The 17,195-nt window shown below is 33.6% G+C and overlaps 1 protein-coding gene across 1 annotated transcript; it reads left to right on the top strand.

Annotated features, from left to right (window-relative positions):
- The first annotated feature begins 314 nt into the window (after nucleotides 1-314).
- On the top strand, nucleotides 315-5,934 carry marchf5l (membrane-associated ring finger (C3HC4) 5, like). The gene is made up of 7 exons (XM_067399066.1): nucleotides 315-441; nucleotides 933-1,029; nucleotides 1,115-1,317; nucleotides 2,536-2,666; nucleotides 2,744-2,927; nucleotides 4,898-5,064; nucleotides 5,151-5,934. The coding sequence occupies exons 2-7, from the start codon at nucleotides 1,004-1,006 to the stop codon at nucleotides 5,310-5,312; spliced, it is 873 nt and encodes a 290-aa protein (XP_067255167.1). The 5' UTR covers nucleotides 315-441; nucleotides 933-1,003; the 3' UTR covers nucleotides 5,313-5,934.
- The last annotated feature ends 11,261 nt before the right edge of the window (nucleotides 5,935-17,195 follow it).

The raw sequence follows: 17,195 nt of genomic DNA on the forward strand, positions 1-17,195 counted from the left end.
ACGTACACAAAAATAAAAAATTATAATGTCTATATTTTTTTTGAAAGTATGTGTTTTTAGAAATGTATTTATATATTATGCTCATATGTAATTGGAAATACATTGTCTTTAATTTATTTATTTAGGTGCAAAATAATGGAGAGGACTAACCGACACGAAGCTATTTTAAAACCATGATAAATATTGAATTAGCATATTTCATTTTGAACAATCATACATATTTGAAAGCATTCTCTTACAGTAAGTAAGACTATAAATAAACATCAAACGGATATTTTAGCACGTTTGGGACTTTTATTTTGACAAACGGAAGTGGCTTATCCGGAAGTTGTTCTTCATAAGGTTGTTATTCTGTCCTCCGAGAAATTGAAAGTGTCAAATCAGCCTGAGATCCAAACTAAACGCCTATTAGAAAAGATTAAATCTACAAAACATCTTCAGGTGAGGATCTGCATTTGAATTCAGTTAGCAATGTTGGCTGAATGACCAGTTTTGGTATGTTTATAGCTGTACAAACTAATGTTGAGGTATGGTTGGTTTACAGTGTGTCATTACTAATAAAAAATGTGTTGAATTTAAAAAAGACCACTGACCTTACATTCATACGTGATTTAGGCCTTATTAACACAAATAAGAATGATAATGTAATAACAAAAATATTTACAGCGCATCTTTCATACGAAGACAGACGTTAGAAGAATAAATATAATATAATAATTATCATGGCTGTATCGTCCCATATCCTATACTGTATTTTTATTGAATTATTTTGTCATTTCTGTAATATAAATGGTGCTGACCACCCTAATATAAGATCAATCATATAATGCATTTAGCTCCATCTATTTTTAATTAAAAGTATTATTGAATAAAAATGCAAATATTCTCGTATTAGAAGTATTGCATTAAAGTCTAATGACCTCTATTGACAGGTGTTGTACACTGAGCCTGCTCTGGCTCACTCATGGTTGAGCTGGAGACCGTGGATCAAACCTGACACAAGATGGCCTGTGATGAACCTCCAGAGAAGTGAGTTTCTCCTTTTGTTGTCAATCACAGCACCGGTTAGTGGTACTCTTAGTTATGCGCTCACTAACATGTCGTCCAACGACAGGCATTGCTGGGTGTGTTTTGCCACGGAGAAGGAGGATCGAGCTGCAGAATGGGTCAGTCCGTGCCGCTGTAAGGGCTGCACTAAGTGGATCCATCAGTCTTGCTTACAGCGATGGCTCGACGAAAAACAGAAGGGAAACAGTGGTGGAGCCGTCAGTTGCCCGCAATGTGGCACTGAATATCATATAGTTTTCCCCAAAATGGGTAAGTATTTGCACTTCACCTATTTTGAAGCGAGGCTTACTGATACCCTTTTCCTCTTTGGTGTATGAATATTCCTCACATTTTTGATGAATATCCTTAATGCACCAAATCAGTGCACGTTTATTAAATATTATATATACAATTTTCTCCTGATAGTGTAGTACTGTCAGCTTTGTTTTGCACCAGTGTTATTAATTAAAACTAAACTATTTAAAATTAATTTTTGTAAACTGAAAGAAAATGAATTAAAATAAAAATGTTAGATGAAAAACAAACTCAAAAAATGGAAATTGAAATACTGTAATAAGTGTATAAGTTGAAGTACAAAAATGTACTAAGACTAAAACACAAATAAACATTGAAATAAAGCTGAGATAAATTTATAATATTAGATGAAAAACTTAAAGTTAAAAAAATGTAAATGAAAATTGAATCACTGAAATAAAAAAGTGTCAATTGAAACACCAAAATTACTAAAACTCAAATAAACATAAATTAAAACTAAACTATTACAAATAATGTTTAACTGGAAAAAAAGCTGAGATAAATTAAAATATAAATATAAGATGATAAACTTAAACTTAAATGAAAATTTAAATATGAAATAAAATAAGTGTTGAAGTACTTAATTTACTTTAACTCAAATAAAAATAAATTAAAACTAGACTATTAAAAATAATTACAAATAATTTTTAACTGAAATAAAACGCATTTAAATGAAAATACTGAATATAAAATAAATGTAAGTTGAAATACTAAAATTACTAAAAGTAAAAAAAAACTAAAAAGAATAAATAAAAAAACAAACAAACATATAAATGGCACAAGCACATAACAAAATTATTAAATGTTTGGCATAATATTAGCAAGCTGAATTTAAAACTGAAACTGTCAAAATAAATTATATATTAAATTACTCTTAAAAGTGACGTGACGTGAAGGCCAAGTATGATAACCCACACTCTGAATTTGTGCTCTGCATTTAAATAGTATATAAATAATACTAAATACTGTTTTAGAACAGTTTTGCACTCATTTACACTTACCATTTAAGTACTTTTTCATGTATTTAATTTACAAATTAGCTCAGAGAGTGTGACAATAGTGCACAGATGCTGTGTGGGCTTACTAATGACTAATAATCCGACATTCTGTTTGGCCGTTATTTTGGCGATTTAATAGGGAAGTGTTAAATGTGTGGTTTTGTCTCTCTTCCAGGGCCTCTAGTGTACTTCCTCCAGCAGGTGGATCGAGCTCTGTCCAGGGCCAGTCCGTTCGCTGCGGCTGGAGTCGTAGTGGGAACCGTTTATTGGTCAGCAGTGACCTATGGTGCCGTCACCGTTATGCAGGTGCGTTAAAGACGGAAGGAAGAGAGGAGCTTGGCTCTTATTGGCTCTTTTGAACACATTTTCTCCTCTTTTTTTAGGTGGTGGGGCATAAGAAGGGTCTGGATGTGATGGAGCGTGCGGATCCTCTCTTCTTGCTCATGGGTTTACCCACCATCCCCGTCATGCTGGTGCTGGGGAAGATGATTCGCTGGGAGGATTACGTGGTGCGGCTCTGGCAGCGACACTCTTCCAAGCTTCAGATCTTCAGCGGACTTGTACCTGGTATGTGGAAGATGGGGTTAAACTGGGCAATACTTCATTAAAAATCATTAAAACTATTAAAATAAAACTATTAAAAATCATTTTCATTAATTGAAATTTAAAGCTAAATTTAACTTAAAAAAAAAAAAAGACAAAAGCACATAACAAAATGAATAAACTTAAAGTACAATTAAAAGTAAAGCTTTTATTTTTATGTTTTATAAAAATTATATTTAGCTTTAATTTTTTATATTTTCAGTTAATTCCTTGAAGTACTAAAAAAAACATAAAATGACTAAAACATAAGCTAAAATTAAAATGAAAGATTTAATTTTTATGTTTTCATTTTGGTTTTAGTTATGTTTTAGTCAATTTTAAATTTGCTTTTGTCATTATTTTAAAAAACAATTATATTTATCTTTAATTTATTTTATATTTTCAATTAATTTGAAGTACTTAACTTACTCAAAAATGAAATTATATAAATTAAAGCTAAATATAATTGTTTTTTAAAAAACAAAATGACTAAAATTGATAGAAAGCTTTTTATATTGTCAGTTTTCATTTATTTTAGTTGGTCACTTTTTTTGCTTTATTTTTTTTTAAACTATAGTATTTTGCTTTTTTAGGTTTAGTATTTTTAGTACTTCAACAAATTCGTTTTTATTTTTAGATTTGTCAGTTAATTCATTGAATTAATCAAATTCAAAGTAATATAAAAATAAATTAAAGCTAAATATAATTGTTTAATTTGAACAAAATGACCATAACATTAACTAAAATTAAAATGAAAGCTATTTTTATACTGTCAGTTTTTATTTGCTTTATATATATATATATATATATATATATATATATATATATATATATATATATACGTGTATGTATATATATATACGTGTATGTATATATATATACGTGTATGTATATATATATACGTGTATGTATATATATATACGTGTATGTATATATATATACGTGTATGTATATATATATACGTGTATGTATATATATATACGTGTATGTATATATATATACGTGTATGTATATATATATACGTGTATGTATATAGATATAGGTGTCTGTCTATATCTATACGTTTATGTATATATATATATATACGTGTATGTATATATATATATATACGTGTATGTATATATATATATATACGTGTATGTATATATATATATATACGTGTATGTATATATATATATATACGTGTATGTATATATATATATATACGTGTATGTATATATATATATATACGTGTATGTATATATATATATATACGTGTATGTATATATATATATATACGTGTATGTATATATACGTGTATGTGTATATATATATACGTGTATATATATATACGTGTATGTGTATATATATATACGTGTATATATATATATATATACGTGTATATATATATATATATAGGAGTATCTATATATATAGATACGTGTATGTATATATATATATATATACGTGTATGTATATATATATATATATAAATACAGCTATGGAAAAAAATAAGAGACCACTCCAAGTTCAGAAATCAATGTTATGTGGTCTCTTAATTTTTTCCATAGCTGTATATATATATATCAGTTATATTTAGCTTTATTTTATATTAGTTTTAGTTATTTTGGTACTTCACCAATTTCACTTTTAAGTTTTATATTTTCAGTTAATTCGTTGAAGAACTAAAATGACTTAAACTGAAATAAAAAATGCTAAGTATAATTTTGTTTTAAATAAAAGCTAATTCAAAATATTGATAAATACCATAATAGTACATACATAATAGTAAATTAATGTCCAGAAATGTACATTTTGACATTATTTACTCACCCTGTCATGTGGTGGATAGCTAATTTTTGGGTGAAATGTTCCTTTAAAGCATCTTAGAATGTATGATTTAATGTCATACTCATACCAAAGCTTTAATAATAATAAACCATTTTTGAATCCTAAAATTTCATTTGTTTGCACAGGGATGGGCCGTTCTCTGCCCCGCGTCCCAGCAGAAGGCAGTTACGGAGGAGACCATCTCTCTGTGTCTCGCACCCTGTGCGGTGCCCTCATCTTCCCCTCCATCGCCAGCCTGGTGGGTCGTCTCCTGTTCCGCAGAGTCACGTCAAACCTGCAGCGCACCATCCTGGTGAGAGTCGAGAGGGCTGAGCGCCTACCACACGACCTGGAATTACATTAGCATGTGCGAAGCCTAACCGTGTTTTCCTCTTCCAGGGTGGCATTGCCTTCGTGGTGATCAAGGGAGTGCTGAAAGTGTATTTCAAACAGCAGCAGTACCTCATCCAGGCCAACAGACACATCCTGAATTACCCTGAGGCTGAGGGACGAGCAGACGGCGCTGTTGAGGACGGTGACAGTGACGGTGGCAATGAATGAAGATGACGCACTTGAGGAAATCAACAAATGCACTGTAGGATAGGATTCACAGAATAAAAAATACATATTTACGGATGTTTAAAGACATAATTTTTCAGCTTCACATGGCTCTAATTCAGCACAAACACGTTTGCTATGTGTTATTATAATGCAATGATGGCTGAAATTCTTTCATCTGTGAGAAAGTCTTGCTGGGGTGTTAAAGTGCTTGTAATAGCAAAATACACCTGTGGATGGCGCCAAATGCAAAGCTGGTAACTGCACTGTGCACTGATGTCTGTGAAGAGAGACATTGTAATTTATGCTGCAAATGTACCAGCAGAATCATGTAATGAGAATGTGTTGATTGATTCTAATTGAAGGCAATACGCACTTGCTCTTTAAAGGTAATTACAAATAAAGGACAATAAACCCAGAAACTTTGACTTTGATGCATTACTGTAATTGGTTTCAATAAAGTTGGTACAACCTGGAGGAAAAAAAAATCAATTTGCCTATCTGGGCAAATCTTGATAGTATAATATTTGACCCCAAAATCAAAAGAGATTTTATATTTGTTTTATATTATGCATGTATTTTGCATGAGGAAAATAAAACCTATTTTAGGACCATTAAGATTGATTGTGTTGTTACATTATTTCCAGGAGGTACAACATGGAAAGAAACATCTGGCTTATTTCACGTCAAAAATGAAAGAAATAATAAGAAATTATATTCTGATGTGAAAATAATATAATGTTAAAAAAAATATATATTCTGCGTAAAGAGGGCTATTGCTATTTTTTTCCCTTTGCATTGGTTATGTGGCATTGTTTTCATGACAAATAAATGTATTTTCAGCCTGAATTCAAATGAGCAGTAGTGCTCTTGGATTTTATTACTATTACTATTATTATTATATTTTGTAATTGTCGTTTTCAGTGTTTCTCATTCTGTTAATACAAAAGCCATTTTATTTAAAGGTGCCATAGAATGGAAAATTGAATTTATCTTGGCATAGTTGAATAACAAGAGTTCAGTGCATGGAAATGACATACAGTGAGTCTCAAACTCCATTGTTTCCTCTTTCTTATATAAATCTCATTTGTTTAAAATACCTCTGAAGAACAGGCGAATCTCAACATAATACTGATGATAACATGATATTTTTAGTGATATTTGTAAATTGTCTTTCTTAATGTTTCGTTAGCATGTTGCTAATGTACTGTTAAATGTGGTTAAAGTTACCATTGTTTCTTACTGTATTCACGGAGACAAGAGCCGTCGCTATTTTCATTTTTAAACACTTGCAGTCTGTATAATTCATAAACATCTTCAATTTTTAGAAATCTCTCTAACAGTGTGTAATGTTAGCTTTAGCCATGAAGTACAGCCTCAAACTCATTCAGAATCAAATGTAAACATTCAAATAAATACAATACTCACATGATCTGATGTATGCCTGCAGCATGCATGACGAACACTTTGTAAAGATCCATTTTGAGGGTTATATTAGCTGTGTGAACCTTCTTTATGCTGTTTAAGGCAGCCACAAGCTTGGGGGCATGGAGCACGAGCAATTAAAGGGGCCGCAGCCTGAATCGGTGCATTTAGAATTATGCCCCAAAATAGGCAGTTAAAAAATGAATTAAAAAAAATCTATGGGGTATTTTGAGCTGAAACTTCATAGACACATTCAGGGGACACCTTAGACTTATATTACATCTTTTAAAAAAAAACGTTCTGGGGCAAATTAAATAAAAGACAATATTAAATTTTTTGCAATATAAATAAAACTGTCGTAAAAAAAGATGTATACAAGATGATGTAGCCTATACAATATTAAATCAGAAATAAATTTCAAACAGTTTACCATTACGGTAGTGAAAATGAGAATTTGTCAGTGGAAAAATGAAAACAATGTTACAATGCAACCAATCTTAATGGTCCTAAAAAAAATGGTTTTATTTTCTTTATGCAAAATACATGCACTCTAAAAAATAACTCAAATTTACACAGTAAAATACTGTTTTCCATTGAAACAGTAATATACCGTAAAACAATGCATTCTGGGTAGTATTTGTCGATAATATTAATATTATCTGTTATCTGTAATATTATTTGTTATTTTCGAGAAAGTAGCCTATAGCAAAGACTATAGAATAACACAAGACATGTCACTTGTATTATTATGAATGGGAGAAAGTGCAACGCGCAATATGGTGGAATAAGTCCCGCCTTCTAAATAAGAGCCAATCGCCGACTGGTAAAATCACGCGCCACTGCAGTGGCCGTTAGAAGCTCCGGTTCCTATAGAAACAGTCAGACAAGCACTTCCTATAGAGACGCGCCCTTAGGACTGCGCATGGCATTAGCTTGATCCAGCCTAAATAAATACAGTTTTTTGTCATGAAATTTTTTGAGTGAAATGACTTGTGTTAAAGGGACTTTGCCTATAGGCCTCTATTCTTAAAACGACACACATTACCCAGATTGCATAGTTTTCATGGTATATTACTGCTTTAATGTAAAGCTGTATTTTACGGAGTCAATTTGTTTACATTTTTTACAGTCATTTTTTAGAGTGTGCACAATATAAAACAAATATAAAATCTCTTTTTATATTCAAGAAGTATGACCTCTGCTTTTGGACATGAGCGCATAAGATTTGCATGAAAACTGCTTTTAAAATAAGATAAAAACAGAGAGTTGAACTTTCCATTGAAACAGTACTATACCGTAAAAACAATGCACTGAAAGTAGCATATAAGTAGCTATATTATTAGTCGTTAGGCTAATTTCTTGAAAATGACAAATATTACCCAGAATGCATTGTTTTTACAGTATATTACTTCTTTATATTACAACGCATTCTAGGTAATATTATTTGTTGTTTTCGAGAAAGTAGCCTATAGGCCATAGACAGTAAAAGAAATGGACACAGCGACCCCATTGGAACTCAATTGAGACAAGTGAAGCCCATTTTTAGAGATTTTTAGCACTTCCGTTTCTGACGCGCAGACTCACACTAAGCTTGATGACGTCAGCAACCTGTCTGACAGATGTAAATCTTCTAGTAGCTGTGTGTGCAAACTGCCATCGTTAATCTTGCAGAGACGGCGAGCTTGAGCGGGGAGTTCTTCGGCGTGAGTGAGCAGGAGTAAGTATTCTAATAATTATTTTGTATAGTATTTTAAAATGTAACGCCAGTAGGCTTCTCTCTTGACATCTCCCCGATTGCCTGCGAGCTTCTATTCCTGTCTGTACGGTAATTCCTCTACTGTGCGACAGAGAGTCGAGTGGTTATGACGCAATCGTTAGCCTATTTTTACAAAAACTGTTTCTACGGGCCATAATGTAACATAGAAGGTAATGGAGCCCTTTATACATTGTCGTGTATCTTTAGAAATAAATAATGGACAAATGGAGTCTTTAAACGCCTCAGATGTAAAGTTATTCGCTGTCAAAGTGACGCCAAAATGAATGGGAGTCAATGGGATGCTAACGCAAGTGAAGTTCTGCTACAAGATGGCGGCACGCGGCCGACTTCAACTTCCAGTCGACTTCCTTCCCGCTTGCTATAGGCTTCTTAAAACAAAAAATACTACCCAGAACGCATTGGGGTTTTTTTATATAGTATATGACTGTTTCAACGGAAAACTGTATTTTACTGTGTCAATGTTTTGTTTCAGTTTTTTACAGTAATTTTTAAAAACATGCACAATAAACCAAATATAAAATCTCTTAATTTGGTGGTCAAGAAGTATGACCTCTAATCTTGGACATGAGCTCATAAGATTCGCATGAAAACTGCTTTTGAAATAAAAAGAAAATACAGAGTTGATCTAATAAATGCGTGTGTATTTTAAGGAACGCAGAATAATGATGCTTATCTTAAACAGGAGTCTTAATTATCTAGTCGTGGGGGGCGAGGTGATGTGCGGATTTTTTTCCCACTCCCCGGCGCTCTGTTTGGCGGGCAGAGCCCTTCACGCTGAGAGCGAGTGGCGTCGCATCCTGTGTGCACTCCGGCAGCCCTTTTGAAGGAATGGGTGAAGACAAGGCTGAGGAAAGGCACCCCATAAATATTCTGGTCTGGTCTTCGGATCTCTTATTTCTTTATTTCGAGAACGGGGGAGAAAAAAGCTATGAATAATGCAAAAGTTTGCAGATGGTAAACGGCTGGCTGGGAGAAAAGACAGCAGAGGGAGCGCAATCGGCTCACCCAAGATGACTTCATTTGGGTTTAAAAATACTCCCCTGCTCAAAGCTGTAGAACTGGAGCAGCGCACGGCATCTAAAACAGTCCCCTGGGATTGTTTTCGCCCACTTTTAAACATCTCTGCCAAGTATTACTACGGCAGACAGGCTTTGTTATAGCTGCCAAAATACAGTCAGTGGAACGTAAACGTTCATGACGCAGGAAAGCTTAAATCCCACAATGCATCTGTCACGGGCCATAAACATGAGCTACAATGTTATACTATGAAAAACTTTTCAATTATTATTTCAATTATTCAATTATTCATTACATAAAGCTGTAAAAAAATGCCTTAATTTTAAGATATTTTTGCCAAATATGAAATCAAAGTATTTGGATGGCTAAAGATGCAGAACAATAAGGCTAAATTACATTAGAAATTCATGTCATAGCCTTGACGCAGAACCCAATTTATTTTGTGATATATTTTAGTGGTTTATCTTCATGCTCCAGATGAAGAGAAATGTACTTTGAGCAATAATGAAAAGTGAGAAAATGAACATAAAAATGAGCAAAAGAACATAAAAAGAGACACTCCATTTGTAAGAATGGCATAAAATAGTGCTGCAATATCCAGCGGCTACATTAAAAAAAGATAAAAGACAATTTTTGTGAAATACATTATGTGGCTGTGTCTTTAGATTTAGATCTTTAAAAAAACAAAACTAGAATCATATAAATATAGGCATATGTTACTTTATAAAATAGTAGTCTATGGGAATGGAGAACCAGAGCAAAAAAGTGTATTATCAAACAACGGCTCATTATAACTCATAAGTGGGTCATTTTTGTTCTGCAGTAGCCTACCTTTTGTAATCTAACTTTCAAAGCATATTCCTGTGTTGTATTTTAAGTAAGCATTTCTATAAAATAGTATATATAGGCTTCTTTCAGAAATAGGCTCTGGTCACTTAAACGTTATGAATTTTATGGCTGGGTATTTTACACAATTGCTAGAATAACAGAATGGAAATAATCTAAAGTCAAGTCAATGATAACTAAGCTATAACGATAATTTTATACTTTTAAAAATCATGACGTGTTTTTGTAGGCCAACTCGGAAGTTAGCGGCGCACGGGTTCCCTCGATCGAAAGCCAATGCATTTTTCCCACAGACTTTTGGAAAATCGAAAAAAAAAAAAAAGCTCTGTGTTTAACAAAGGGTTATGACACACACATTTTGTCTATCAAGATAATCTTTAAAAGTTAACACAACATTTATACATTTTGAAGCCTAAATAAAGTCGTCAGATATAACAATATATCGTTCCTTGCCGCTGTCACCTTTGGTTTGCTTAGTTGGGGACACTTAACATTTGATAATCAACAGTGCTTTGATCTGCCTGCATTGACACTGTTCTTTAAGAGCTGCTGTGCGGCCAAAATTATATACCAGTTATCAATTTAAAGCTGCTTTGACACAATTTGCATTGTAAAAGCGCTATATAAATAAAAGTGATATATGATGATATAAAAAGCTAACAGTAGACTATAAACGGACTACAGCACACCATGGTCGCGGATCAAAATCACCACCACCAAGCTTCCTCAAACTTTATTTAAAAACATGCTCGCCGATTATGATGGTATGAATACTTATCCACTTTTTCATGAGAAATGCATTCCAAATGTCCTGTCACGATGATGCCAAAGGAAGTAGTCCCTTTTAGCAACTTGTTAGCAACCGCCATTTTTAAGACACAATAATAGTTATTGAATAAAAAAATCACAAGCAGGTTATAACTGGTGTGTTTTATGTCATAGATCAAAACGTGAAAATATTTAGAGGCTTTGTTAACCACAGACTTATTTCAGGTGATTTAGCAAAAACCCATTCAAAAAACCCATAGACTTTAGGGCGATGGAACCGGAAGTCCTTAAATGCTAACTCGTTTTGCCTACAAAAACACGTCATCCCTGAGGTACTCTATGTAATTAGCATATCTTTATGGTTATCAATCCTGTTGTGAATGGGCATTTATCCAGCCAATGCTCAGGGATTGAGAGCTGTTGCATAAGGATTTGATATTATAACATAGGCCTACATTTTCATCGCAGATTGCTAATAGACGAATTTGGAGCAGACGTCACAGTTATGTCACTCACAGCTTTGCGCGTGGTGGCAGAAAAATAGCGGTAACAAGTGAGGGGAAAATGGGCAAAATCCACAGAATAAGAGAAAAATGTTTTGTTGTGCTTTTGGATGTCAGAATCGGAATGCAAAAAATGTCTTTATGTTTAAGACGCCCTTTGAAACTAAACGCAGAAGTTTATATTGCAAGTCACTGATGAAACCTGCAATGATTAGTCTACTATTGAAGCATGAATTTGATGTAAACAGTAAGTAGGCTATACGTAATATTCACATTTGCAGTTGGACATACACATAGTTAACACAGTTAAAGCATGAAATAATATTTTACATAGATAACTTTTAAATATAACATTTTAATCTCACAATTCTGACTTTTTTTCTTGCATTTGCATATTTATATCTAGCAGTTATGACTTAATAACTTGGAATTGTGAGTTTATATCACAATTCTGAGGGGAAAAAATTCAGAATTGTGAGACATAAACTCAAAATTAACCTTTTTTATACTTTTATTCCATGGCTTCCACAGATTGCTACTGCACAACTGTCATTTTCTGCCACCAGGTTGGCTCCAGCCAGGCTTGTTCGAGATGCATCACTCTTGCGGTACTTCACCCATCATCCAAGTGGATGCTGCACACTGGTGGTGGATGAGGAGAGACCCCTGATATGATTGTAAAGCGCTTTGGGTGTACAGTAGTACATATGAAAGCGCTATATAAATGCCTCATTCATTCATTCATTCATTCATTCATTCATTCATTCATTCATTCATTCATGTCACTTCTTGAAGGATGATGTCATTGAGTAATTGTTTTTTTTAGTTATTACAATATGTTTACCTAACTCTGATAATATGATAAAAAAAAAAAAAAGTTAATAGGATTTCCATGTTAAAAAAATGGTACTTTTATTTTAATATTTTAACCAATAAACAACAAGAAAGTGTGCTTTAGAGCTGGAGCAATGCCCTCAAACATCAAAGACTATCAAAATGTGCTGCATTAGCAAGTAAATCTGATTGCAGAAAGGCTATAGGGGAGATTCTGTCATATCAAGCAGTACACATCAAAGCTGCTGGGCTTCCTTAGGTGGCGTATGAATAAATATAACACAAGAGGGGTTCATTTTCGATTAGAGTATTGCAGATAACCCACGGCGAGCTAATAAACTGTGGTGAGAATTATAAAATAGAGGAGATGCAAGTGACAGTCCCTCTGGACAAGTGATGATTATCTGTTTTCTATAAGCTTTCTTTAGCCTGTGCGTCCCCTGAGGCTTAGGCCTACACATCCTACACAAACCAATGTAGGATTGTCTTCAAACACTTCACTTTCGGATATTGTTAGTGACGTGCTGGAAATCAATGGCAATTTAAAATAAGTGCATCTTATCAAGAAAGAGAAAACAAGGTTAGCCAAAAAGCTTTTATCTGTGTTCCACACGTTTCATCTCCTCTAATAGGAAAGCGCGGCAGCAGTGAAACAGAAATGGGACACGTGAGACAACAAATCAAGTGACCTGAGATTAGTAACACCTTTAAACAGGACTCCTTGACCTGGACACCGTTCACGGAAGAATGGCTGTGATTTTATCACCTGGGATGTCATGTCACGGACAGCATATTGAAGAGCGGCATGATTTGGCATAAATTGAACTCTCTATGACAAAATGCAAGATGTTGTTTTGACCAATGAACTTCTAAGACATTTATATGTTTTTTACAGCTGTATATGATTGCAAAAAAATATTTTGTGCATGAAGTAGCATGAAGATCTTAAGGTTACATTTCACCTAAAAAAAAAAAATCAAAAGTAAAAAAAAACAAGCAAAATTAAATATATATATAGTAGGGGTGCTTGTAACCGTACATGCATTTGTCCCGATGGAATGGACATCACAGTTCAGTTGATTCACAATCCAGAAGGGCGGTAATGCAATGCTGTTTGCTAACCTACACAACAGGAAAAGAAGAACAGATGTTCTAGATATGCATGTAATCTCTCAACCAGTGTTTCATCTGTAGAAAGACATCAATAAAACAGCTTGAGAATAATATCTCACATAGCATTACATTTATCTCAGGCAAGTCATTCAGTATCCACAGCATGTTAGTTCACAAGAGAAATGAACTCTGGAGGGAGGCGTTTCACTTAATATATGCACTATATTAGCTTATACACTCACCTAAAGGATTATTAGGAACACCATACTAATACTGTGTTTGACCCCCTTTTGCCTTCAGAACTGCCTTAATTCTACGTGGCATTGATTCAACAAGGTGCTGAAAGCATTCTTTAGAAATGTTGGCCCATATTGATAGGATAGCATCTTGCAGGTGATGGAGATTTGTGGGATGCACATCCAGGGCACGAAGCTCCCATTCCACCACATCCCAAAGATGCTCTATTGGGTTGAGATCTGTTGACCGTGGGTGCCATTTTAGTACAGTGAACTCATTGTAATGTTCAAGAAATCAATTTGAAATGATTCAAGCTTTTTGACATGGTGCATTATCCTGCTGGAAGTAGCCATCAGAGGATGGGTACATGGTGGTCATAAAGGGATGGACATGGTCAGAAACAATGCTCAGGTAGGCCGTGGCATTTAAACGATGCCCAATTGGCACTAAGGGGCCTCAAGTGTGCCAAGAAAACATCCCCCACACCATTATACCACCACCACCAGCCTGCACAAGGCATGATGGATCCATGTTCTCATTCTGTTTACGCCAAATTCTGACTCTACCATCTGAATGTCTCCACAGAAATCGAGACTCATCAGACCAGGCAACATTTTTCCAGTCTTCAACTGTCCAATTTTGGTGAGCTCGTGCAAATTGTAGCCTCTTTTTCCTGTTTGTAGTGGAGATGAGTGGTACCCGGTGGGGTCTTCTGCTGTTGTAGCCCATCCGCCTCAAGGTTGTGCATGTTGTGGCTTCACAAATGCTTTGCTGCATACCTCGGTTGTAACGAGTGGTTATTTCAGTCAAAGTTGCTCTTCTATCAGCTTGAATCAGTCGGCCCATTATCCTCTGACCTCTAGCATCAACAAGGCATTTTCGCCCACAGTACTGCTGCATACTGGATGTTTTTCCCTTTTCACACCATTCTTTGTAAACCCTAGAAATGGTTGTGCGTGAAAATCCCAGTAACTGAGCAGATTGTGAAATACTCAGACCAGCCCGTCTGGCGCCAACAACCATGCCATGCTCAAAATTGCTTAAATCACCTTTCTTTCCCATTCTGACATTCAGTTTGGAGTTCAGGAGGTTGTCTTGACCATGACCACACCCCTAAATGGATTGAAGCAACTGACATGTGATTGGTTGATTAGATAATTGCATTAATGAGAAATTGAACAGGTGTTCCTAATCCTTTAGGTGAGCGCATATTTATAATATTTACTTTACCTGTTAGTAATGTTTTAATTATTTAATGTTTAAATAAATTTGTCATAAAAAAAAGTTATGACAGTAACTGTGTAAATGATTATATTTCAAAAATGAATTGGAGTAATAATTTTATAATTAGATTTAGAAGTTAAGGCAAAACCTGTCTTATGTGCAATTTACTTTTTTTATTTGAGTGTTAATTATTATTTCTACAAATAAATAGCAACTGAATTTAATTGTTTGGGCTCTGTTGTTAATTGTAACCTTTATTATTATTATAGTAATGTGTAAGAAAGGGCTCCCTATATATAGTTTACAGCATTAGCTGAGATAGATTTTTTTCCTTAAGAAAATGATCATTGTAATTGGATTTATTTAAAGAGAGAGACACAATTCGTTCAATAAACCACTGTTTAATAAAAAAGAATGAAAAAATAAGCAATTTTATGTTTAGTTTTCTCCCCCCTGCTGTACCAAACCTGTACCAAAACTTCAAAACTGAGGTACCTACCAAACCACCATTGTGTACCGTTACAAACCTAAAATATACAATATTGAAATAATAAGACTTTAATGAGAATCATTGAGAATAAATTAAAAATCAACCATCTGAATTCAAAACACTTTTAAACTGGAAAATGTCTCCAATAAGACAAAATAAGTTTTTGAATGTGACTCCTTGAGGAAGACCAGTTTTTCTCAATTTTGTGTGACTTCCTCATACATAACAGTTATTAGATAGTAAATATATACAGTACAGTCCAAAAGTTTGGAACCACTAAGATTTGTAATGTTTTTAAAAGAAGTTTCGTCTGCTCACCAAGGCTACATTTATTTAATTAAAAATACAGTAAAAACAGTAATATTGTGAAATATTTTTACAATTTAAAATAACTGTGTACTATTTAAATATATTTGACAAATTAATTTATTCCTGTGATGCAAAGCTGAATTTTCAGCATCGTTACTCCAGTCTTCAGTGTCACATGATCCTTCAGAAATCATTCTAATATGCTGATTTGCTGCTCAAGAAACATTTATGATTATTTTCAATGTTGAAAACAGTTGTGTACTTTTTTTTTCAGGATTCCTTGATGAATAGAAAGTTTAAAAAAAACAGCTTTTATCTGAAATACAAAGCTTCTGTAGCATTAGTCACTACCGTTCAAAAGTTTGGGGTCAGTAAGAATTTTTATTTTTATTTTTTTGAAAAGAAATTAAAGAAATGAATACTTTTATTCAGCAAGGATGCATTAAATCAATCAAAAGTGGCAGTAAAGACATTTATAATGTTACAAAAGATTAGATTTCAGATAAACACTGTTCTTTTGAACTTTCTATTCATCAAATAATCCTGAAAAAAAATATTGTACACAAATATTTTGTACAATTGTAAACATTAAATGTTTCTTGAGCAGCAGATCAGCATATTAGAATGATTTCTGAAGGATCATGTGACACTGAAGACTGGAGTAATGATGCTGAAAATTCAGCTTTGCCTTCACATTAATAAATTAATTTGTTAAATATATTCAAATAGAAAACAGTTATTTTAAATTGTAATAATATTTCACAATATTACTGTTTTTACTGTATTTTTAATTAAATAAATGTAGCCTTGGTGAGCAGACGAAACTTCTTTTAAAAACATTAAAAATCTTAGTGGTTCCAAACTTTTGGACTGTACTGTACCACCAAATTGAATATCCACTATGAAAATTTTGATTACATTTCCATGCCTTTTAAGACATTTAAGCATTTCTGTGAACTTCATAGAAAAGCATACGTGTAGCTTGAACAGAGCATGGCACTAGCAATGCTAAAATCATGGGTTTGTTTCCCAGGGAATGGATGAGGTGATAAAAGCTATACCTTGAATGCAATGTCACTAAAGTATCTGTAAAATGAAAATCATAAAATTTAATATTCCCCATATTTTTTCATCACCACAGGAATGCTATAAAACGTTTACTCTTGTATCTGTGATGAAACTGCTGTTATGTTGTTGCCATTTTTAAACTACAAGCCAGGCAAATTGCTTCTCACATGGCAATCTGTTTCCAAAGAGGCAAACTCGACTAGTACTTTGACAGGCATCAAAAGGACGATGCCTGAGGTGGAATGTTATAAAAGATGTATTACTGTAAATGTGCA

This window comes from Chanodichthys erythropterus, chromosome 10 (genome assembly GCF_024489055.1).
Source record: "Chanodichthys erythropterus isolate Z2021 chromosome 10, ASM2448905v1, whole genome shotgun sequence".
Taxonomy (NCBI): domain Eukaryota; kingdom Metazoa; phylum Chordata; class Actinopteri; order Cypriniformes; family Xenocyprididae; genus Chanodichthys; species Chanodichthys erythropterus.